Source organism: Panulirus ornatus, chromosome 36 (assembly GCF_036320965.1).
Source record: "Panulirus ornatus isolate Po-2019 chromosome 36, ASM3632096v1, whole genome shotgun sequence".
NCBI lineage: Eukaryota > Metazoa > Arthropoda > Malacostraca > Decapoda > Palinuridae > Panulirus > Panulirus ornatus.
In genome coordinates this window covers 19,286,618-19,311,129 of record NC_092259.1, presented here as the reverse complement: position 1 = coordinate 19,311,129, position 24,512 = coordinate 19,286,618, and the positions used below count along the sequence as shown (strand labels likewise).

The window sequence follows — 24,512 nt, the reverse complement described above, 5'->3', positions numbered from 1 at the left end:
ACCACTTCTAAAACCACCCTGCTCTTCCCCAATCTGATGATCTGTACATGCCTTCACCCTCTCAATTAATACCCTCCCATATAATTTCCCAGGAATACTTAATAAACATATCTCTGTAATTTGAGCACTCACTTTTATCCCCTTTGCTTTTGTACAATGGCACTGTGCAAGCATTCCGCCAATTCTCAGGCACCTCACCATGAGTCATACATACATCAAATAACCTTACCAACCTTTCAACAATACAGTCACCCCCTTCTTTAATAAATTCCACTGCAATACCATCCAAACCCGCTGCCTTGCCGGCTTTCATCTTCCACAAAGCTTTTACTACCTCTGCTCTGTTTACCAAATCATTCTCCCAAACCCTCTCACTTTGGACAACACCTCGACCAAAACACCCTATATCTGCCACTCTATCATCAACACATTCAACAAACCTTCAAAATACTCACTCCATCTCCTCACAACACTACTACTTGTTACCACCTCCCCATTAGCCACCTTCACTGATGTTCCCATTTGTTCCCTTGTCTTATACACTTTATTTACCTACTTCCAAAATATCTTTTAATTCTCCCTAAAATTTAATGATACTCTCTCATGCCAACTCTCATTTCCCTCTTTTTCACCTCTTGCAACTTTCCCTTGACCTCCTGCCTCTTTCATTGATAGAACCAGTCATTTGCATTATTTCATTGAAAAAATCATCCAAATGCCTCTCTCTTCTCTTTCACTAATAATCTTACTTCTTCATCCCACCACTCACTACCCTTTCTTATCTACCCACCTCCCACGCTTCTCATGAAAAAAGTATCTTTTGCGCAAGCCATCACTGCCACTGCCACTCCCCTTATATCCTTTGTTCTCACCTTATTCCATTCTGTACTTAAGTCTCCCCTGGTACTTCCTCTCACAAGTCTCCTTCTTTCTCACCACTCTCTTCACCCCAACATTCTCTCTTCTTTTCTGAAAACCTCTACATATCTTCACCTTCGCCTCCTCAAAATAATGATCAGACATCCCTCCAGTTCCACCTCTCAGCACATTAACATCCAAAAGTCTCTCTTTCGCGTGCCTATCAATTAACACATAATCCAATGATGCTCTTTGGCCATCTCTCCTACTTACATACGTATACTTATAAATATCTCTTTTTAAACCAGGTATTCCCAATCACCAGTCCTTTTTCAGCAGAAAAACCTACAAGCTCTTCACCATTTCCATTTATAACACTGAACACCCCATGTACACAAATTATACTCTCAAAAGCCATATTACTCACCTTTGTATTCAAATCACCCATCACTATAACCCGGTCTCGTGCATAAAAACTACTAACACACTCACTCAGCTGCTCCCAAAGCACTTGCCTATCATGATCTTTCTTCTCATGCCTAGGTGCATATGCACCAATAATAACCCATCTCTCTCCATCCACTTTCAGGCGAGAACAAATACTTCCAGAGCATTCCTCACGTGTCGTAGAAGGCGACTAAAGGGGACGGAAGCGGGAGGCTGGGAACCCTCCCCTCCTTGTATTTTCACTTTCTAAAAGGGGAAACAGAAGAAGGAGTCACGCGGGGAGTATTCATCCTCCTCGAAGGCCCAGATTGTGGTGTCTAAATGTGTGTGGATGTAACCAAGATGAGAAAAAAGGAGAGATAGGTAGTATGTTTGAGGAAGGAAACATGGATATTTTGGCTCTAAGTGAAATGAAGCTCAAGGGTAAAGGGGACGAGTGGTTTGGGAATGTCTTCGGAGTAAAGTCAAGGGTTAGTGAGAGGACAAGAGCAAAGGGAGGAGTAGCACTACTCCTGAAACAGGAGTGGTGGACGTATGTGATAGAGTGTTAGAAAGTAAACTCTAGATTGATATGAGTAAAACTGAAAGTGGATGGAGAGAGATGAGTGATTATTGGTGCATATGCACCTGGGCATGAGAAGAAAAATCATGAGGCAAGTGTTTTGCGAGCAGCTGAGTGACAGTGTTAATAGTTTTGATGCACAAGACCCAGTTATAATGATGGGTGATTTCAATGCAAAGGTGAGTGATGTGGCAGTTGAGGGAATAATTGGTGTAAATGGGGTGTTCAGTGTTCTATATGGAGATGGTGAAGAGCTTGTAGATTTATGTGCTGAAAAAGGACTGGTGATTGGGAATACCTGGTTTAAAAAGAGAGATATACATAAGTATACGTATGTAAATAGGAGAGATGGCCAGAGAGCGTTGTTGAATTACATGTTAATTGATAGGCGCGCGAAAGAGAGACTTTTGGATGTTAATGTGCTGAAAGGTGCAACTGCAGGGATGTCTCATCATTTATCTTATGGAGGCAAAGGTGAAGATTTGTAGAGGTTTTCAAAAATGAAGTGAGAGAGTTGTGGTGAAGAGAGTGGTTAGAGTAAGTGAGCTTGGGAAGGAGACTTGTGTGAGGAAGTACCAGAAGACACTGAGTACAGAATGGAAAAAGGTGAGAGCAAAGGACATAAGGGGAGTGGGGGAGGAATGGGATGTATTTAGGGAAGCAGTGATAGCTTGCGCAACAGATGCTTGTGGCATGAGAAACGTGGGAGGTGGGCAGATTAGAAAGGGTAGTGAGTGGTGGGATGAAAAAGTAAGATTGTTAGTGAAAGAGAAGAGAGAGGCATTTGGACGATTTTTGTAGGGAAATAGTGCAAATAACTGGGAGATGTATAAAAGAAAGAGGCAGGAGGTCAAGAGAAAGGTGCAAGAGGTGAAAAAGAGGGCAAATGAGAGTTGGAGTGAGAGAGTATCATTAAATTTTTGGGAGAATAAAAATATGTTTTGGAAGGAGGTAAATAAAGTACATAAGACAAGGGAATCAATGGGAACTTCAGTGAAGGGGGCTAATGGGGAGGAGATAAAAAGTAGTGGTGATGTGAGAAGATGTAGTGAGGATTTTGAAGATTTGTTGAATGTGTTTCATGATAGGGTGGCAGATATAGGGCGTTTTGGTCGAGGTGGTGTAGAAAGTTAGAGGCTTAGGGAAAATGATTTGGTAAACAGAGAAGAGGTAGTAAAACCTTTATGGAAGATGAAAGCTGGCAAGGCAGTGGGTTTGGATGGTATTGCAGTGGAATTTATTAAAAAAAAAAAATGGGTGACTGTATTGATGACTGGTTGGTAAGGTTATTTAATGTATGTATACTCATGGTGAGGTGCCTGAGGATTGGCGAAATGCGTGCATAGTGCCATTGTACAAAGCCAAAGGGGATAAAAGTGAGTGCTCAAATTACAGAAGTATAAGTTTGTTGAGTATTCCTGGGAAAATATATGCAAGGGTATTGATTGAGAGGGTGAAGGCATATACAGAGCATCAGATTGGGGAAGAGCAGTGTGGTTTCAGAAGTGGTAGAGGATGTGTGGATCAGGTGTTTGCTTTGAAGAATGTATGTGACAAATACTTAAAAAAGCAAATAGATTTGTATGTAGCATATGACAGATTTGATACAGATGCTCTGTGGAAGGTATTAAGAATATATGGTGTGGGAAGCAAGTTAGAAGCAGAGAAAATTTTCTATCAAGGATGTACGGCATAATATAATATATATATAATATATATATATATATATATATATATATATATATATATATATATATATTTTATATATATTTTTTTTTTTTTTTTACTTTGTCGCTGTCTCCCGCGTTTGCGAGGTAGCGCAAGGAAACAGACGAAAGAAATAGCCCAACCCCCCCATACACATGTATATACATACGTCCACACACGCAAATATACATACCTACACAGCTTTCCATGGTTTACCCCAGACGCTTCACATGCCTTGATTCAATCCTTTGACAGCACGTCAACCCCGTATACCACATGCTCCAATTCACTCTATTCCTTGCCCTCCTTTCACCCTCCTGCATGTTCAGGCCCCGATCACACAAAATCTTTTTCACTCCATCTTTCCACCTCCAATTTGGTCTCCCTCTTCTCCTCGTTCCCTCCACCTCCGACACATATATCCTCTTGGTCAATCTTTCCTCACTCATTCTCTCCATGTGCCCAAACCACTTCAAAACACCCTCTTCTGCTCTCTCAACCACGCTCTTTTTATTTCCACACATCTCTCTTACCCTTACGTTACTCACTCGATCAAACCACCTCACAGCACACATTGTCCTCAAACATCTCATTTCCAGCACATCCATCCTCCTGCGCACAACTCTATCCATAGCCCACGCCTCGCAACCATACAACATTGTTGGAACCACTATTCCTTCAAACATACCCATTTTTGCTTTCCGAGATAATGTTCTCGACTTCCACACATTCTTCAAGGCCCCAGAATTTTCGCCCCCCCCCCACCCTATGATCCACTTCCGCTTCCATGGTTCCATCCGCTGCCAGATCCACTCCAAGATATCTAAAACACTTCACTTCCTCCAGTTTTTCTCCATTCAAACTCACCTCCCAATTGACTTGACCCTCAACCCTACTGTACCTAATAACCTAGCTCTTATTCACATTTACTCTTAACTTTCTTCTTCCACACACTTTACCAAACTCAGTCACCAGCTTCTGCAGTTTCTCACATGAATCAGCCACCAGCGCTGTATCATCAGCGAACAACAACTGACTCACTTCCCAAGCTCTCTCATCCCCAACAGACTTCATACTTGCCCCTCTTTCCAAAACTCTTGCATTTACCTCCCTAACAACCCCATCCATAAACAAATTAAACAACCATGGAGACATCACACACCCCTGCCGCAAACCTACATTCACTGAGAACCAATCACTTTCCTCTCTTCCTACACGTACACATGCCTTACATCCTCGATAAAAACTTTTCACTGCTTCTAACAACTTTCCTCCCACACCATATTTTCTTAATACCTTCCACAGAGCATCTCTATCAACTCTATCATATGCCTTCTCCAGATCCATAAATGCTACATACAAATCCATTTGCTTTTCTAAGTATTTCTCACATACATTCTTCAAAGCAAACACCTGATCCACACATCCTCTACCACTTCTGAGAGGGTTAGGGAAAATGATTTGGTAAACAGAGAAGAGGTAGTGAAAGCTTTGCGGAAGATGAAAGCCGGCAAGGCAGCAGGTTTGGATGGTATTGCAGTGGAATTTATTAAAAAAGGGGGTGACTGTATTGTTGACTGGTTGGTAAGGTTATTTAATGTATGTATGACTCATGGTGAGGTGCCTGAGGATTGGCGGAATGCGTGCATAGTGCCATTGTACAAAGGCAAAGGGGATAAGAGTGAGTGCTCAAATTACAGAGGTATAAGTTTGTTGAGTATTCCTGGTAAATTATATGGGAGGGTATTGATTGAGAGGGTGAAGGCATGTACAGAGCATCAGATTGGGGAAGAGCAGTGTGGTTTCATATATATACATATTATCATTATTATTTTTTGCTTTGTCGCTGTCTCCCGCGTTTGCGAGGTAGCACAAAGAAACAGATGAAAGAAAATGGCCCAACCCACCCCCATACACATGTATATACATACACGTCCACACACGCAAATATACACACTCATACATCCCAATGTACACACATATATACACACACAGACACATACATATATACCCATGCACACAATTCACACTGTCTGCCTTTATTTATTCCCATTGCCACCTCACCACACATGGAATAACATCCCCCTCCCCCCTCATGTGTGCGAGGTAGCGCTAGGAAAAGACAACGAAGGCCCCATTCGTGTATATATATATATACATCCACATACACACATATACATACATATACATATCAATATATACATACACATATGCAGACATTACATACATGCACATGTATATGTATATATTAATACCTGCTTGCCTTCATCCATTCCTGGTGCTACCCTACCCCTCATGAAAACAGCATTGCTATTCCCCGCTTCAGCAAGGTGGTGCCAGGAAAACAGACAAAAAAGGCCACATTCGTTCACACTCGGTCTCTAGCTGTCACGTGTAATGCACCAAAACCACATTTATCTGTTCTGGATGCTACCTGCTACCTAGCTTTTGTGGGATAGAGCAAACATATGTTTATGAATAAAAGCAAAGTTATTAGGTTTAGCAGTGCACAGAGAGATGTTAGTAGGGGGGGTGAGTCTGAATGGAGAAAATATGAAGGAAGTGGGATGTTTTAGATACCTGGGGTGGACATGGCAGCAAATTTAACAATGGAAGTGGAGGCGAGTCATAAGGTGGCTAAGGAGCAAAAATTCTAGGAGCATTGAAGAAAGGGTGGAAAAGAGGTCATTATCTAGGTCAAAAATGGGCATGCTTGAAGGTATAATAGTTCCAACATTGTTACATGGATGTGAAGCATGGGATATAGATGAGGATGTGTGGGGGAGGGTGGAGGTGTTGGATATGAAATGTTTGATGACAATACATAATGCGAGGTGGTATGATTAAGTAATAAAAGGGAAAGAGAGAGGCGAGGTAATAAAACTGTGGGGTTGAGATATGAAGCGGGTGTGGGTGTGCTGAAATGGTTTGGAGATATTTAGAGAATGCATGAGGATTAGTTGACAAAGAGAATTTTTCCCTCTAAGGCTCTATCATCTGTTCTTGACACTACCTCGCTCACACAAGAAATGTTAAGTATGTATGAAAAAATATGATTATATGTGTGTGCATGTGAGGAATGCGGGAATCTTGATAACTCAGTAGAACAATAGATTCAGGCACAATAATGTTCTAAATTTATACAGGTGTATATTTTACAAAATAACATAATACTTATTTTACTCATTTATAATACAACACAGAGAATAATGCACATCAGTAATAATGACTTGCTAAATTTTCAAATGCTACATACAAATCCATTTGCTTTTCTAAGTATTTCTCACATACATTCTTTAAAGCAAACACCTGATCCACACATCCTCTACCACTTCTGAAACCACACTGCTCTTCCCCAATCTGATGCTCTGTACATGCCTTCACCCTCTCAATCAATACTCTCTCATATACTTTACCAGGAATACTCAACAAACTTATACCTCTGTAATTTGAGCACTCACTCTCATCCCCTTTGCCTTTATACAATGACACTATGCACGCATTCTGCCAATTCTCAGGCACCTCACCATGAGTCATACATACATTAAATAACCTTACCAGCCAGTCAACAATACAGTCACCCCTTTTTTAATACATTCCACTGCAATACCATCCAAACCTGCTGCCTTGCCGGCTTTCATCTTCCGCAAAGCTTTTAGTACCTCTTCTCTGTTTACCAAATCATTTTCCCTAACCCTCTCACTTTGCACACCACCTCGACTAAAACACCCTATATCTGCCACTCTATCATCAAACACATTCAACAAACCTTCAAAATACTCACTCCATCTCCTTCTCACATCACCCCTACTTGTTATCACCTCCCCATTTGCGCCCTTCACTGAAGTACCCATTTGCTCCCTTGTCTGACGAACTTTATTTACCTCCTTCCAGAACATCTTTTTATTCTCCCTAAAATTTAATGATACTCTCTCACCCCAACTCTCATTTGCCCTCTTTTTCACCTCTTGCACCTTTCTCTTGACCTCCTGTCTCTTTCTTTTATACATCTCCCACTCATCTGCATTTTTTCCCTGCAAAAATCGTCCAAATGCCTCTCTCTTCTCTTTCACTAATAATCTTACTTCTTCATCCCACCACTCAATACCCTTTCTAATTAACCCACCTCCCACGCTTCTCATGCCACAAGCATCTTTTGTGCAAGCCATCACTGCTTCCCTAAATACATCCCATTCCTCCCCCACTCCCCTAACCCCCTTTGTTCTCACCTTTTTCCATTCTGTACTCAGTCTCTTCTGTACTTCCTCACACAAGTCCCCTTCCCAAGCTCACTTACTCTCACCACCCTCTTCCCCCCAACATTCCCTCTTCTCTTCTGAAAACCCATACAAATCATGCTTTCATGGTTCCATCCACTGCCACATCCACTCCTAGATATCTAAAACACTTCACTTCCTCCAGTTTTTCTCCATTCAAACTTACCTCCCAATTGACTTATCCATCAACCCTACTATACCTAATAACCTTATTCTTATTCACATTTACTCTCAGAATTCTTCTTTCACACACTTCACCAAACTCAGTCACCAGCTTCTGCAGCTTCTCACACGAATCAGCCACCAGCGCTGTATCATCAGCAAACAACAACTGACTCACTTCCCAAGCTCTCTCATCCACAACAGACTGCATACTTGCCCCTCTCTTCATAACTCTTGCATTCATCTCCCTAACCCCATCCATAGACATATTAAACAACCATCGAGACATCACGCACCCCTGCTGCAAACCAACATTCACTGAGAACCAATCACTTTCCTCTCTTCCTACTCGTACACATGCCTTACAACCTCAATAAGAACTTTTCACTGCTTCTAGCAACTTGCATCCCACACCATATATTCTTAATACCTTCCACAGAGCATCTCTATCAACTCTATCATATGCCTTCTCCTGATCCATAAACGCTACATACAAATCCATTCGCTTTTCTAAGTATTTCTCACATACATTCTTCAAAACAAACACCTGATCCACACATCCTCTACCACTTGTGGAACCACACTGCTCTTCCCCAATCTGATGCTCTGTACATGCCTTCACCCTCTCAATCAATACCCTCCCAAATAATTTCCCAGGAATACTCAACAAACTTATACCTCTGTAATATGAACACTCACCTTTATCCCCCTTGCCTTTGCACAATGGCACTGCGCATGCATTCCGCCAATCCTCAGGTACCTCACCATGAGTCATACGTACATTAAATATCCTTACCAACCAGTCAACAACCCAGTCATCCCCTTTTTAATAAATTCCACTGCAATACCATCCAAACCTGCTGCCTTGCCAGTTTTCATCTTCTGCAAAGCTTTCATTACCTCTTCTCTGTTTACCAAATCATTCTCTCTAACCTCTCACTTCGCTCACCACCTCGACCAAAACACCGTATATATGCCACTCTATCATCTAACACATTCAACAAACCTTTAAAATACTCACTCCATCTCCTCACATCACCACTACTTGTTATTATTACCTCCCCATTAGCCCCCTTCACCAATGTTCCCATTTGTTCTCTTGTCTTATGCAATTTATTTACCTCCTTCCAAAACATCTTTTCATTCTCCCAAAAATTTAATGATACTCTCTCACCCCAACTCTCATTTGCCCTCTTTTTCACCTCTTGCACCTTTCTCTTGACCTCTTGCCTCTTTCTTTTATACATCTCCCTGTCATTTGCACTATTTCCCTGCTAAAATTGTCCAAATGCCTCTCTCTTCTCTTACACTAATAATCTTACTTCCTCATCCCACCACTCACAACTCTTTCTAATCTGCCCACCTCCCACGCTTCTTATGCCACAAGCATTTTTGTGCAAGCCATCACTGCTTCCCTAAATACATCCAATTCCTTCCCCACTCCCCTGACGTCATTTGCTCTCACCTTTTTCCATTCTGCACTAAGTTTCTCCTGGTACTTCCTCACTCAAGTCTCCTTCCCAAGCTCACTTACTCTCACCATTCTCTTCACCCCAACATTCTCTCTTCTTTTCTGAAAATCTCTACAAATCTTCACCTTCGCCTCCACAACATAATGATCAGACGTCCCTCCAGTTCCATCTCTCAGCACATTAACATCCAAAAGTCTCTCTTTCAAGTGCCAATCAATTAACACGTAATCCAGTAATGCTCTCTGGCCATATATATGCATGTGGCATGAGAAAGGTGGGAGGTGGGCAGATTAGAAAGGGTAGTGAGTGGTGGGATGAAGAAGTAAGATTGTTTGTGAAAGAGAAGAGTGAGGCATATGGAAGATTTTTGCAGGGAAGTAGTGCAAATGACTGGGAGATGTATAAAAGAAAATGGCAGGAGGTCAAGAGAAAGATACAATAGGTGAAAAAGAGGGCAAATGAGAGTTGGGATGAGTATCATAAAATTTTAGGGAAAATAAAAAGATGATTTGGAAGGAGGTAAATAAAATGCATAAGACAAGAGAACAAATGGGAACATCAGTGAAGGGGGCAAATGGGGAGGTAACAACAAGAAGTGATGAAGTGTGGAGACAAGAGAACAAATGGGAATATTGGTGAAGGGGGCAAATGGGGAGGTAACAACAAGAGGTGATGAAGTGAGGAGATGGAGTATTTTGAAAGTTTGTTCAATGCGTTTGATGACAGAGTGGCAGATACAGGATGTTTTGGTCAGGGTGGTGTGCGAAGTGAGAGGGTCAGGGAGAATGGCTAGGTAAGCAGAGAAGCGGTAATCCAAGCTTTGTAGAAGATGAAAACCAGATGGTTTGGATGGTACTGCAGTGGAATTCATTAAAAACGGGGGTGACTGTGTTGATGATTGGTTGTTAAGGATATTCACTGCATGCATGGATCATGGTGAAGAGCCTGAGGATTGGCAGAATGCATGCATAGTGCCATTGTACAAAGGGAAAGGGGATAAAGGTGAATGTTCAAATTACAGAGGTATAAGTTTGTTGAGTATTCCTGGGATATTATATGGGAGGGTGTGAATTGAGAGGATGTACAGAGCATCAGATTGGGGAAGAGCAATGTGGTGTCAGAAGTGGTAGAGGATGTGTGGATCAGGTGTTTGCTTTGAAGAATGTATGTGAGAAATACTTAGAAAAACAGATGGATTTGTATGTAGCACTTATGGATCTAGAGAAGGCATGTGACAGAGCTGATAGAGATGCTTTGTGGAAGGTATTAAGAGTAATTGGTGTGGGAGGTATGTTGCTGAAAGCAGTGAAAAGTTTTTACCAAGGATGTAAGGCAAGTGTACGAGTATGAACAAAGGAAAGTGATTGGTTCCCGGTAAATGTCGGTTTGCGGCAAGGGTGCATGATGTCTCCATGGTTGTTTAATTTGTTTGTGGGTGGTTAGGGAGGTGAATGCAAGAGTTTTGGAGAGAGGGGCAAGTATGCAATCTGTTGTGAATGAGAGGGCTTAGGAAGTGTCAGTTGTTATTTGCTGATGACTCAGCACTGGTGGCTGATTCGGATGAGAAACTGCAGAGGTTAGTGACTGAGTTTGGTAAAGATGAAAGTTAAGAGTAAATGTGAATAAGAGCAAAGTTATTAGGTGCAGTACATTAGAGGGACAAGTTAAGTGGGAGGTGAGTTTGAATAGAGAAAAACAGGAGGAAGTGAAGTGTTTTAGATATCTGGGAGTGGATTTGGCAGCGGATGGAACCATGGAAGCAGAAGTGAGTCACAGGGTGGGGAAGGGGGCGAAAGTTCTGGGATCGTTGAAGAACGTGTGGAAAGCGAGAACGTTATCTCGGAGAGCAAAAATGGGTATGTTAGAAGGAATAGTGGTTTCAACAATGTTATATGGTCGCTTGGCATGGGCTATAGATAGGGTTGTGTGGAGGAGGGTGGATGTGTTGGAAAAGAGACGTTTGAGGACAATTTGCGGTGTGGGGTGGTTTGATCGAGTAAGTAATGAAAGGGTAAAAGAGATGTGTGGTAATAAAAAGAGTAAGGTTGAGAGAGCAGAAGAAGGTGTGATGAAGCAGTTTAGACATGGAGAGAATAAGTGAGGAAAAATTGACAAAGAGGATATATGTGCGAGGTGGAGAGAACAAGGAGAGGCAGATCAAATTGGATGTGGAAGGATGTAGCAAAAAAGATTTTGAGCGATTGGGGCCTGAACATAAAGGAGGGTGAAAGGCATGCAAGGAATAGAGTGAATTGGAACAATTGGTATACCATGGTCGACGTGCTGTCAATGGATTGAAACAGGGCATGTGAAGCATCTGGGGTAAATCATGGAAAGGTCTGTGGGGCCTGGATGTGGAAAAAGAACTGTGGTTTCGGTGCATTACACATGACAGCTAGAGACTGAGTGTCAATGAATGTGGCCTTTTTTTTCTGTTTTCCTGGCGCTACCTCATTGTTTTTTTTTCACGTGAGGTGGGGTGGCAACAGGAATGGATGAAGGTAGCAAGTATGAATAGTACATGTATATACATGTATATGTCTGGATATGTATATGTATATGTATATGTGTGGAAGTCGAGAACATTATCTCGGAAAGCAAAAATGGGTATGTTTGAAGGAATAGTGGTTCCAACAATGTTGTATGGTTGCGAGGCGTGGGCTATGGATAGAGTTGTGCGCAGGAGGATGGATGTGCTGGAAATGAGATGTTTGAGGACAATGTGTGGTGTGAGGTGGTTTGATCGAGTAAGTAACGTAAGGGTAAGAGAGATGTGTGGAAATAAAAAGAGCGTGGTTGAGAGAGCAGAAGAGGGTGTTTTGAAATGGTTTGGGCACATGGAGAGAATGAGTGAGGAAAGATTGACCAAGAGGATATATGTGTTGGAGGTGGAGGGAACGAGGAGAAGAGGGAGACCAAATTGGAGGTGGAAAGATGGAGTGAAAAAGATTTTGTGTGATCGGGGCCTGAACATGCAGGAGGGTGAAAGGAGGGCAAGGAATAGAGTGAATTGGAGCGATGTGGTATACAGGGGTTGACGTGCTGTCAGTGGATTGAATCAAGGCATGTGAAGCGTCTGGGGTAAACCATGGAAAGCTGTGTAGGTATGTATATTTGCGTGTGTGGACGTGTGTATGTACGTGTGTATGGGGGTTTGGGCCATTTCTTTCGTCTGTTTCCTCGCGCTACCTCGCAAACGCGGGAGACAGCGACAAGTATAAAAAAAAAAAAAAAAAAAAAATGTTATATGTGTGTGTGGCCGCTTATGTATATACGTGTGTATGTGGGTGGACTGGGCCATTGCTCGTCTGTTTCCTTGTGCTAACGCAGGAGATAGCAGTTATGTATGATAAATAAATAAATATATAAGTACGCCACCGATTTTCTGGGACTCTTGGTTCCAAAGCCTTGCCGGATTAACCATTTTACTGGACCAACCATGGTCACATAAATAATAATTCATAAACACACCTCTAACCCAATAATCATGCACCTCCCATGTGTCTAAAGTATACTACGGACTGCTAGAAATTTAATCTAAACTAATATCAAACAATTTAAATAAAAAACCATTCCATCATCAGTTGATCATTCTCAGTACTCTTACCATCTTTCATAGTTTTTCTAATCGTCATTTGCTTCTTGGAATCTCTGTTTGTCTGCATAAAATTTGTATATTTTCTCCCTTTGCTTCTTTATATCATAAACAGTTGAACCAATACAGTAGATGTCACATAGCTTACGCAACAAAACACCACGGTCCAGTTTTTTCAACAGTTCTGCTTTATCTTGGATCAATATGGGCTGGTGTTTACATTTGACACCACGGCTGACACTGTCATATGTCTTAGAAGTTTTAGCTAGGGATAAATCTAAGCAAAACAAGCTAAGAATCTCAAAGAATTGTGATATCACCACCAATAAGTGCAGTGTAAAATATGTATATAAGTGTGTCCCACATACAATGCCATCCATGGCTGCCCAGTTAACTAGTCTGATGGCTGCGATAATTTCAAGTTCCCTCATGAAAATTTGTACGGACTAAAGGAGGTGCCGAACCATCAGTTGCCAGAAATTCGGTGGTGTAACTGTAAATATGCATAAACACTCATACATGTACATATACATGTCAACATATACATATATATACACTCGTACATATTCATGCTTGCTTGCCTTCATCTATTCCTGGCAACACCCACAGAAAACAGCATTGCTATACCCTGCTTCAGCAAGGTAGAGCCAGGAAAACAGACAAAGAAAGGCCACATTCGTTCACACTCAGTCTCTAGCTGTCATATGTAATGCAACGAAACCACAGCTCCCTATCCATTTCCAGTCCCCACACACCTTTCCATGGATAACCTCAGACATTTCACACAGCCTGTTGCAATTCAATGACAATTCGTTGACCCCGGTATACCACATCGCTCCAATTCACTCTATTCCTTGCATGCCTCTCACCCTCCTGTATGTTCAGGCCCTGATTGCTCAAAATCTTTTACACTCCATCTCTGACACATATACCCTCTTTACCAATCTTTCCTCACTCATTCTCTCCATTCAACACACCCTCTTCTGCTCTCTCAATCACACATTTTGTCACACATCTTTCTTACCTTTTTATTACTTACTCAATAAAATCACCTCACACCACATAGTGTCCTCAAACATCTCATTTCTAACACATTCAACCTCCTCTGCACAATCCCATCTATAGCCCATGTCTTGCAACCATATAATATTGTTGGAACCACTCTTCCTTCAAACATACCCATTTTTGCTCTCTGGGATAATGTTCTTTCTTTCCACACATTCTTCATCGCTCCCAGAACCTTCACTCCTTTCCCCACCCTGTGACTCACTTCCGCTTCCATGGTTCCATCCGCTGCTAAGTCCACTCCCAGATATCTAAATCACTTCACTTCCTCCAGTTTTTCTCCATTCAAACTTAATTCCCAGTTAACTTGTCCCTCAACTCTACTGAACTTAATAACCTTGCTCTTATTCATATTTACTATCAACTTTCTCCTTTCACACACTTTTCCAAAGTCAGCCACCAACTTCTGCAGTTTATCATCCGAATCAGCCACCAAAGCTGTATTATTGTCGAACAACAACTGACTCTCTTCCCAGGCCCTCTCATCTCCAACAGACTGCATACTTGCCCCTTTCACCTAAACTCCTGCATTTACCTCCATAACCTCCCCATCCATAAAAAAAATTAAACTACCATGGGGACATACACACCCCTTACGCAGACTGACCTTCATTGGGAACCAATCGCTCTCCTCTTCCTACTTGTACACATGCCTTACATCCTTGACAAAAACTTTTCACTGCTTCTAGCTGCTTACCTACCAAATCAAATACTCTTAAGGCCTTCCACAAAGCATCTCTATCAGCCCTATAATAAGCATTCTCTAGATCCAGAAATGCTATATACAAATCCATCTGTTTTTTTAAGTATTTCTCACATACGTTCTTCAAAGCAAACACCTGATCCACACATCCTCTACCATTTCTGAAACCACACTGCTCTTCCACAAACTGATGCTCTGTGCATGCCTTCACCCTCTAAATCGATACCCTTCCATACAATTTTCCAGTAATACTCAACAATATTATGCCTCTGTAGTTTGAACACTCACCTTTATCCCCTTTGCCTCTGTACAATGGCACTATACATGCACTCTGCCAATCCTCAGGCACTTCACCATGATCCATACATACAATGAATATCCTTACCAACGAATCAACAACAAAGTCACCCCCTTTTATAGCAAATTCCACTGCAATACCATCCAAACCAATCTCCTTGCCAGACTTTATCTTCTGCAAGGCTTCCAGCTTCTCTTCCCTCTTAACTGAACCATTCTCCCTGAACCTCTCACTTTGCACACCACCCAACCAAAACACCCTTCATCTGCTACTCTATCATCAAACACATTGAACAAACCTTCAAAATACTCACTCCCTCTCCCTCTCACTTCTTCACTATCTTTTATTACTTACCCCTGTTGCTCCCTTCACCAATTTTTCTACTTGTTCTCTCATCTTACGCACATTATCTAACTCTTTCCAGAACATCTTTTTATTCTCCCTAAAGTTTATGATACTCTCTCACCCCAACTCTCATTCGCCTCACTTTGAACCCTTGCAACTTCCTCTTAACCCCCTGCCACTCCTTCCTTGTAAGTATCATCCAAACGCCTCTCTTTTCTTTTTCACTAACAACTTTACTTTATCATGCCACCACTCGCTACTCTTTCTGATCTGCCCTTCCTCATGCCACATACATCTTGTACATGGTATCACCGCTTCCTTTGATAGATAGATAGATAGATAGATAGATAGAGATAGAGCAAACTCATGCGACTTTCTGCAAAATGGGGGTTGAAGTGAAGCGAGACTTACTAGGAGGGAGAGGGAGGGGTAGCATGCTTGTCTATATCATCCCCTGAATTAGTGATTCAGCATTGTTTTCAATTAAGAGGTAATGCAGATACTGAACAGTCCTTCATGCTCACAGATTTTCAAAATGAATATTAGCAATGGTTTCAGTGTAAAATCACCCTCAGCATTCCCTCCTAAGCAATCTTCAGAGGCCTGGAACATCTTTTCCCCCTTGCTAATGAATGTCCAATGGCATACCCCACCCCCTCCACAAAGAAAAAAAAGGCCAGTCCCACTAACTGAGGTGTGCAACCTCCTTCCTTGAATTTTTTTCCAAATATGAGCAAATATGTGGAAAGGGAGCTGTGGTTTCAGTGCATTATACATGACAGCTAGAGACTGAGTGTGAACGAATGTGGCCTTTGTTGTCTTTTCCCAGCACTTCCTCACGCACATGCGGGGGGAGGGGATTGTTATTTCATGTGTGGCGGGGTGGCGATGGGAATGAATAAGGGCAGACAGTATGAATTATGTACATGTGTATATATGCATATGTCTGTGTGTATATATGTATACATTGAGATGTATAGGTATGTATATGTGCGTGTGTAGACGTGTATGTATATACATGGTGTATGTGGGTGGGTTGGGCCATTCTTTCGTCTGTTTCCTTGCGCTACCTCGCTAACGCAGGAGACAGTGACAAAGTATAATAAATATATAAATAAATGAGCAAATAACAGGTAAAAGCACAGACAACTGCAATGACAGTAAGCATTCAGTCCCAAGAGATTCTCTCAACAAGCTGACCACCAGCAAGTGTGATATGAATAAAAATGTATTTTGCCAAAGGGTGGGATATGAAATGAAGTCTTTTGCTGTCATCATGATAAAATGCTTGCTGACCAAAAAATTCTCCAAAAGACCCTGAAATATATTCATATTAAAGGCAACGAATATCTTATATGGTAAATAAAAAATATGAATTCTTTTCAAATCTGCCAAAATTCTGAAAGTTTACATGTTGTTGCCTAAGCCTGTATCCTTAATTCTCATATTTCATAACTGCAATCCTTTGCTATAAAAAAGTTCAGTGTTCAGGTTTTGAATTGTAATCCCTTCTTTACATATACAGTATGGCAGTAGCCAATGTAGACCTATCAAATAAGGGTGATAAATCAATTACACAGTACATCACACCCAAGTTAAATTAGACAAGGTTACCTATTTGAAGTAGGCAGTAACAAGCCAACTGAAAATTAGCCAAGCAGAATATATCCTCTGATGTCAGTGATCCCTGACAATAAAAGGAAGATTGAAATCAACTGCTTGGGAATGATAAATTTGTTGCCAAGTGGAGGTTTTTGATTGGTCATAGGATGGACCTAGGCCAAACAGAGACCATTACTACCAAGTAGATCATTAAGATATGAGATTAAGAGGTTTCTAACCTCCCAAAGATCTAGATATCTCTCATGGCTCGTAAGGTGATCCAATCCTGGGGGATAAAAAATGCCCCCCAAAAGTGATAAGCCAAATCAAATGAAGACTAGAGTCAAAGGGTTCCTAAAAAGCATTTAAATCACAGTCAACTAACCTGCTGACTTTCACCAACTGGTAACACATCATTGGACAGATTTGGATTACCAGTTTCTTTGAGGATTTCATATGTGGAAGTTCTCTGTCGTTTTGGCATGCTGTGAGCCATCTCCTCTGTTAAACTTTCTGTCTTCTTTTCTATTTCAAAAGTCCCTGTGCGACGACGTTTTTTTAAGTGTTTTTCATCTGCATCTGTGAAAATTAATAAAATGGATTACTACTTAATGAGAACACTTGACTGTGTAAGATATGAGTGGACAGAACTAAACAAGTTTAGAAGAATACTAGTCATGAAGAGCAAAGTTTGTAAGAGGTGGGTTGATAATCTATGGAAATTAATGAAAATGGTGAAAAATGCAATATGTAACAGAGACAAATAGATGATAAGGAAAGGACAAGCAGGGAAGAGAAATGATGCTCTTAAGGAATGGACAAGCTGGGGATACAGGCACTGTGGTGAATGATCTGGTGAAGAGTGGAGTGATCAAGTTTTGAGAGCATTTGGAGAAAGGGTATGCAATCATAGAAAAGTGGTCATGTGGCTAACAACTGGATGAAGGCAGGAACTATTACACAGCATAATGGTACTGGGCAGAGGTAGTAAAAATGACTGTAAGAACAACAAATGGAAAATTCTTCTCAGCAAAACTGGCATTATATACATACAGTAAAGAAGAGACTGATCATACTGAAAGGATTAAAGAATTCCTTGAAGGTGAAGGACAAGGTGGATTTGGGAAAAGAAGGGGTTGTACATACCACACTCATGCACTTCGAAAGGCACAAGAAAAAAATCCTTGAAAAGAAAGTGTATGCACAATTTATGGAATGAGTAATGTCATCTAATAAAGTGAATGTGAAAATTCTATGCTGTTTGACTACTCATGGTTAGAGCGAAAGACTTCTTAATGCTGTTAAGAGCCTTAATAATGAAGCAGCAAGGTTATGTCACCATAGTCATTTATATATTTGAGGTACTAAATGAAATGAGAGTATGGTGTGGTGATAACAGCGTACAGATAAATCACAAAGGGAGAGAATGGAAATTAGTAAGTTGCTTTATGCAGATGATGCCATGCTGTTAGCTGAATCAAAAAGCAGAGGAAGAGAATGAGGTTACTTTGATGATGTATGGAAAAGAAGGATTCTGAAAATATGTTACAAATTAGTAAGCTGTGGATTGAGCTTAGGTATAAGGGACTGAAGTTCAGTAAGAATAAGAATGGGTAAGTTGTAATTAGAAGCCTTGCAAAGGGAGAGTAATTGGAGGGGCACAGGACGTGCTGAATGGACAGAATCTAAGTGAATAGTGTGCATGAAAATTGTATGAGGGAGCATTTGTCCTTCTTCTGATGCAAGGGATGTGAAACCTAAGTATATACACTATACAGGTCAGGATACATGAGAAAGATGAGCATTAGTACAACATTCTTGGATTTTAGAGGACAGACAGAATGATACAAAATAGAAGAATGGTTATACAGAATGAATGGCAGATACAGATATGATGGATAAGAAGCTAGATTATATTGTGGTTGAGAGGAAACGGAGAAAAGCAGACCACATGAGACATGGATGGATGCAGAAAAAGAATCAACATGGTCTAGTTGAGGACACCTCATGGAGTCTTCAAGGGTCTTCAACCCTACAGACTGGGCTGGGCCCAAGTTGCTGGATTGGGTCATAGGTCAACCAACCAACCACTGTAGCCCCCAAAGCCTAACTGGTTTGGTACACTTTATAGGTACTTGTAAAATTCACTCTTGAATTCCACTACAATGCATCCCATGCTGTTTCTGATGGTAGATAGCAAGGTGTTGAAAAGTCCTGGGCCTTGAATGTTTCCGGTGTTCTCTCTTTTTGTGCACATCACATCTCCCGATTCAGAGGTAGTATTTAACTAATTCTTCCATGCCTTTTGTGCCAGTGGGATGTTTCTGAATGTAAGTCGGTAAACATACCTTTTAGGGTTTTCCAGGTATAAATCTGTGCTCCAGGGAGTAAAGCCACAGTGGTTTCAGTCATTCCTAACAATATAGTTCCTTTAACACATTAATATGGGCTGTGAAAGATCTCCAAACATATTCTAAATCTGAAATTTAGCCGAACTTGCAGAGGGATGCTGGAACACAACAATATTCAGTTGACAAAAGAACTGGTGCCTTGATAATAACACAACTGTTTTTCTTCCTTTGTCTTGAAGGTCTGCAGGATCCAGCCTGCCATCCTTCTGCATGGAGCAACCACTGTTTTGTTGTGTTCACTGAAGGTTTGGTCATTTGCTGTTATTTTTCCAAGTTGTTCCACATTATCCAAATGCTTTATGATAGCACAATTGTATCTATTTCTTATTACATCATTTTCCCTATACTGAATAAGTTGAAAATCATATCCACTGAAAAGCATGTTGTTTTCAGTTGCCCAGTTACAGACTTAGTGTCTCACTTTGCAGACTTTTGGCATCATCTATTGACGTGATTTTCATAATCATTCTTCTATCATTTGCAAAGGAGGATATGGAACTGTGGCTTATGTTTGCTTCAGTGTTAGATATAAGAATGAAGAACAGGAGGGGTGGCACGTACATTTCCTTGGAATACTCAGCTTTTTATAATGGAGACAAAGGAGATGGCATGGTTTATAATCATGTTGTGATCTATACGTAAAAAAGTTGTACATTCATCTCCCAATTTTTCAGGTTATTCCCATCTTCTGCATTCTGAAACCATGTTCACCCTTGTCAAATACTTTTGCAAAGTCTGAGTAAATCACTACATCATTTTCTTTGTTTTTTAGAGCTTCAACTATCCTATCATAACAGCCAGCCAAGCAACTGAGATAGACAAGATCTTCCCGGTCTAGAACCATGTTGTCCTGGGTTATGAAGCTTGTTCACTTCCAGAAATTACTTCAGCTTGCCTTTTTGGACTCTTTTGAAAATTCTAATTACGTGCAATGTTCATGCTATCGGTCAATAGTGTTTGGGGATTGCTTTGCTTCCACCTTTGTTAAGTGGGGTGATGCGAGTCAGTTTTAGACTCTTGGGAATGATGCCAGAATCTAGACATTTTCTCCAGAGGATACTCAGTGCATGTGCAAGAGGTGTCTTGCATTTCTTTATGAAGACTGAGTTCCACAAGTGTGGGCCAAGGGCTGAATGCATGGGTATGTTCTCAATGGCCATCTCAAAATCTTGTATTAAGAAGGTGACATTTGCTATGTGTACACTTGGGGAATTACTGTTTAGGAAGAAGTCTGTTGGGTCATTTATTTTCAATGTTTTTGACTTGCTGAATGGGTTTTGGATTCGTGTTTTGCATATTAGTAAAAGTATTTTGGGCTATTCCATATTTCATTTAAGGCTTTTTCTTCTTTTTCGTGCGTTTCACATAAGTTTAAGGTCATCTGATATTTCAACTGACAGGTATTCTTTCCTTTGCTGGGTAGTAGCTGATAGTTGGTAGGCAGCCAACAACCAGGGAGGTATATTATCAGTACTACCTGCTGGGTATTAGGAAGGTTAGTGCCAGTTGCATAGTGAAGTAGCACTTCAGTGAGCTGTCAAGATGCACTCCTCTGACCCAGGTAGTTGCCTTTTCTTTCTCCCTCGCCCGACACATGGACTAATGGCATTCTGTCCACACACATGCAATCTCACTATCAGTCATAACACTTGACAACACTTAACTCACACTGCTCATACTGTGTAACTCTATATTTCCCTATGGTAAGCACTATGTGCTAGCCCTGCCTTTTGGCAAAATGGCAGGAGCAATAGATAGAGGTAGGAGGCAACATAAGGAGGAGTATTGAAGGAATTAGGCAGAAGCATGTAGACTCAATTGAGGAAACAGTGTTGGTGTTCAAATGCAGAGAGTTGCTCTGTATGGCTTTGAAGATGATGAGGATAAAACTATGAAGCAGCAATGGATTTGCAGTTTGTTGATGGATCTGAGGGAATATCAGGAGTGATAAGGTGCTCTAGTGAATAATAAGAATAGATAGGTGGGAGGCTGGTTTTTAGAAGTCTGAAATATTTTACTCGTGTAAAGGCATTTGTAGTTAAAAAGGTGTATTGCTTCTCATGAATGTAGTTCTGTGCATGTTTGGGGTAAAGTGATCTCCACTTCTCTTCCTCTTGTTTTGATTGGTGTTTACTTGGGAGACATCAAGATCATTGGAACATCGGCTTATAATCTTTATGCAAAATTGGAATGAGTTCCACTGTTTGGTTGCTGATGACTAAGCGTTGCAGATCTATTTGAGACTCAATGCAGGTGGTGACTCAGTATAAAGGTGTAAGAGAAATATAAAAGTAATATCGTGAATAGGAGAAGGGTTATTAGTTTCACGTGTTGAGGGCAACTAAAATGGGACGTGAGTTGGGGACCCAGAAAACTGCTTTTGTATTTTATCTGTCTAAGATGGGAAACATGGGAGTCGGGGAGTGTCATTTGCGAAGGGTCAAATTGGGGCTTGAAAATGTGTGGAAGTAAACCAGATGGAAAAATGAAAATGGGTATGTTTGAAGGAATAGAGAACATGGTATGTTTGGGCTCTGAGTGAAATTGTGCTCAGGGTATATGGGGAAAGAGTGTTTGGGAATGTTTGGAGTAGTAGGGGTTGATGAGAGGACAAGGGCAAGGAAGAATTAAAACTTAAAAAGAGTGGTTGAGAGAGGAAGAGGTGTCAAGAAAGTTTCACATGGAGGGAAACTGAGTGAGGAAAGATTGACCAAGGGATTATTGGGGTATGCACGGGAGGAAGAGAAGATAGGGAGACCAAATTGGAGGTGAGAGGGGGTGAAAAGTTTTGTGTGATCGGGCCGGTTACAGTGATGGGGTTTGAAAAGGGAGGTAATGAGGCATTGAGGATAAGTGGTGTACAGGGTGTTCAGTGCTGTCAGTGGAAATGGTGTGAAGCGTCCGGGTAAACCATGGAAAGCTGTGTAGGTATGTATATTTGTGTGTGTGGACGTGTGTATGTACATGTGTATGGGGGGGGTTGGGCCATTTCTTTCGTCTGTTTCCTTGCGCTACCTCGCAAACGCGGGAGACAGCGACAAAGTATAAAAAAAAAAAAAAAAAAAAAAAAAAGGAGGCAGATGCATAAGGTAGAAGTAGAAGGAACATTAGGCAGAAGCATTTGGTAGAACTCATTAGTAGGAACATCAGGTTAGAGCCTGTTCAAACACTGCAGTAGAGTTGCCCTCTGTCACTGGTCTGTTAAGTGTGAGGCACTAAAAGCTATGAAGCAGCACTGAGTTTGCCAGTTTGTTGAGGCCACCCCCTTGAGGGAATTCCAGGAGGGAACAGGTGTCAGAGATATAGATAAAATAGATAGCTGGATGAGCTGTGGTTTCTCTAGAAGTCCTGCACTTATTTTCCACCTCCTGTAAAGTGCCCATCTTGCTAGATCTAACCTAAACCTTTGGTGCTTTCTTCTCATAGATATGTTCCTGTTGCATGTTTGGGGTACCAAAGTGATCATCTCACTTACTCATTCCTCCTCTGTTTTGCTACTCAGCAGTGTTTCACTTTCTGTTGCAGACATCTCATTGATCACATCCTGGTTTATCCATTTATATCAAAATTGAAATGACGAAAACACTTCCACTGTTTGGTGCATTATGACTAGACAGTTCAGCATCTAAATTTGATTTTACTTCAATCAGGTTGAGATCTCAGTATAAGGTGCCTAAGATGATAATATCACATATTTCCCTGGGGATAGGGGAGAAAGAATACTTCCCATGCATTCCTCACGTGTTGTAGAAGGCAACTAAAGGGGACGGAGCGGGGGGCCTAGAAACCCTCCCCTTCTTGTATTTTAACTTTCTAAAATGGGAAACAGAAAAAGGAGTCACGTGGGGAGTGCTCATCCTCCTCGAAGGATCAGATTGGGGTGTCTAAATGTGTGTGGATGTAACCAAGATGAGAAAAAATGAAAGATAGGTAGTATGTTTGAGGAAAGGAACCTGGATGTTTTGGCTCTGAGTGAAATGAAGCTCAAGGGTAAAGGGGAAGAGTGGTTTGGGAATGTTCTGGGAGTAAAGTCAGGGGTTGGTGAGAGGACAAGGGCAAGGAAAGCAATAACACTACTCCTGAAATAAGAGTGGTGGGAGTATGTGATAGAGTGCAAGAAAGTAAATTCTAGATTGATATGGGTAAAACTGAAAGTGGATGGAGAGAGATGGGTGATTATTGGTGCATATGCACCCGGGCATGAGAAGAAAGATCATGGGAGGCAAGTGTTTTGGGAGCAGATGAGTGAGGGTGTTAGTAGTTTTGATGCACGAGACCGGGTTACAGTGATGGGCGATTTGAATAAAAAGGTGAGTAATGTGGCATTTGAGGGAATAATTGGTGTACATGGGGTGTTCAGTGATGTAAGTGGAAATGGTGAAGAGCTTGCAGATTTGTGCGCTGAAAAAGGAATGGTAATTGGGAATACCTGGTTTAAAAAGAGAGATATACATAAGTATTCGTATGTAAGTAGGAGAGATGGCCACAGAGTGTTACTGGATTACGTGTTAATTGATAGGCATGCGAAAGAGAGACTTTTGGATGTTAATGTGCTGAGAGGCGCAACTGGAGGGATGTCTGATCATTATCTTGTGGAGGCGAAGGTGAAGATTTGTAGAGGTTTTCAGAAAAGAAGAGAGAATGTTGGGGTGAACTGAGTGGTGACAGTAAGTGACCTTGGGAAGGAGATTTGTGTGAGGAAGTACCAGGAGAGACTGAGTGCAGAATGGAAAAAAGTGAGAACAAAGGACATATGGGGAGTGGGGGAAGAATGGGATGTATTTAGGGAAGTAGTGATGGCTTAAGCAAAAGATGCTTGTGGCATGAGAAGCGTGGGAGGTGGGTAGATTAGAAAGGGTAGTGATTAGAAAGGGTATGAGTGGTGATATAAAGAAGCAAGATTATTAGTGAGAGAAAAGAGAGAGGCATTTGGACGAGTTTTGCAGGGAAATAGTGCAAATGACTGGGAGATGTATAAAAGAAAGAGGCAGGAGGTCAAGAGAAAGGT

At 41.2% G+C, this 24,512-nt stretch overlaps 1 protein-coding gene across 1 annotated transcript in view; it reads right to left on the bottom strand.

Annotated features, from left to right (window-relative positions):
• Positions 1-24,512, bottom strand: part of LOC139760439 (uncharacterized) — a gene marked incomplete at its 3' end in the record, with an annotated part of 167,836 nt that overhangs the window by 107,766 nt on the left and 35,558 nt on the right. Inside the window, exon 3 of the mRNA XM_071683676.1 lies at positions 17,479-17,672. Coding sequence (XP_071539777.1) covers positions 17,479-17,589 — 111 coding nt within the window. The remainder of the gene's footprint in view (positions 1-17,478; positions 17,673-24,512) is intronic.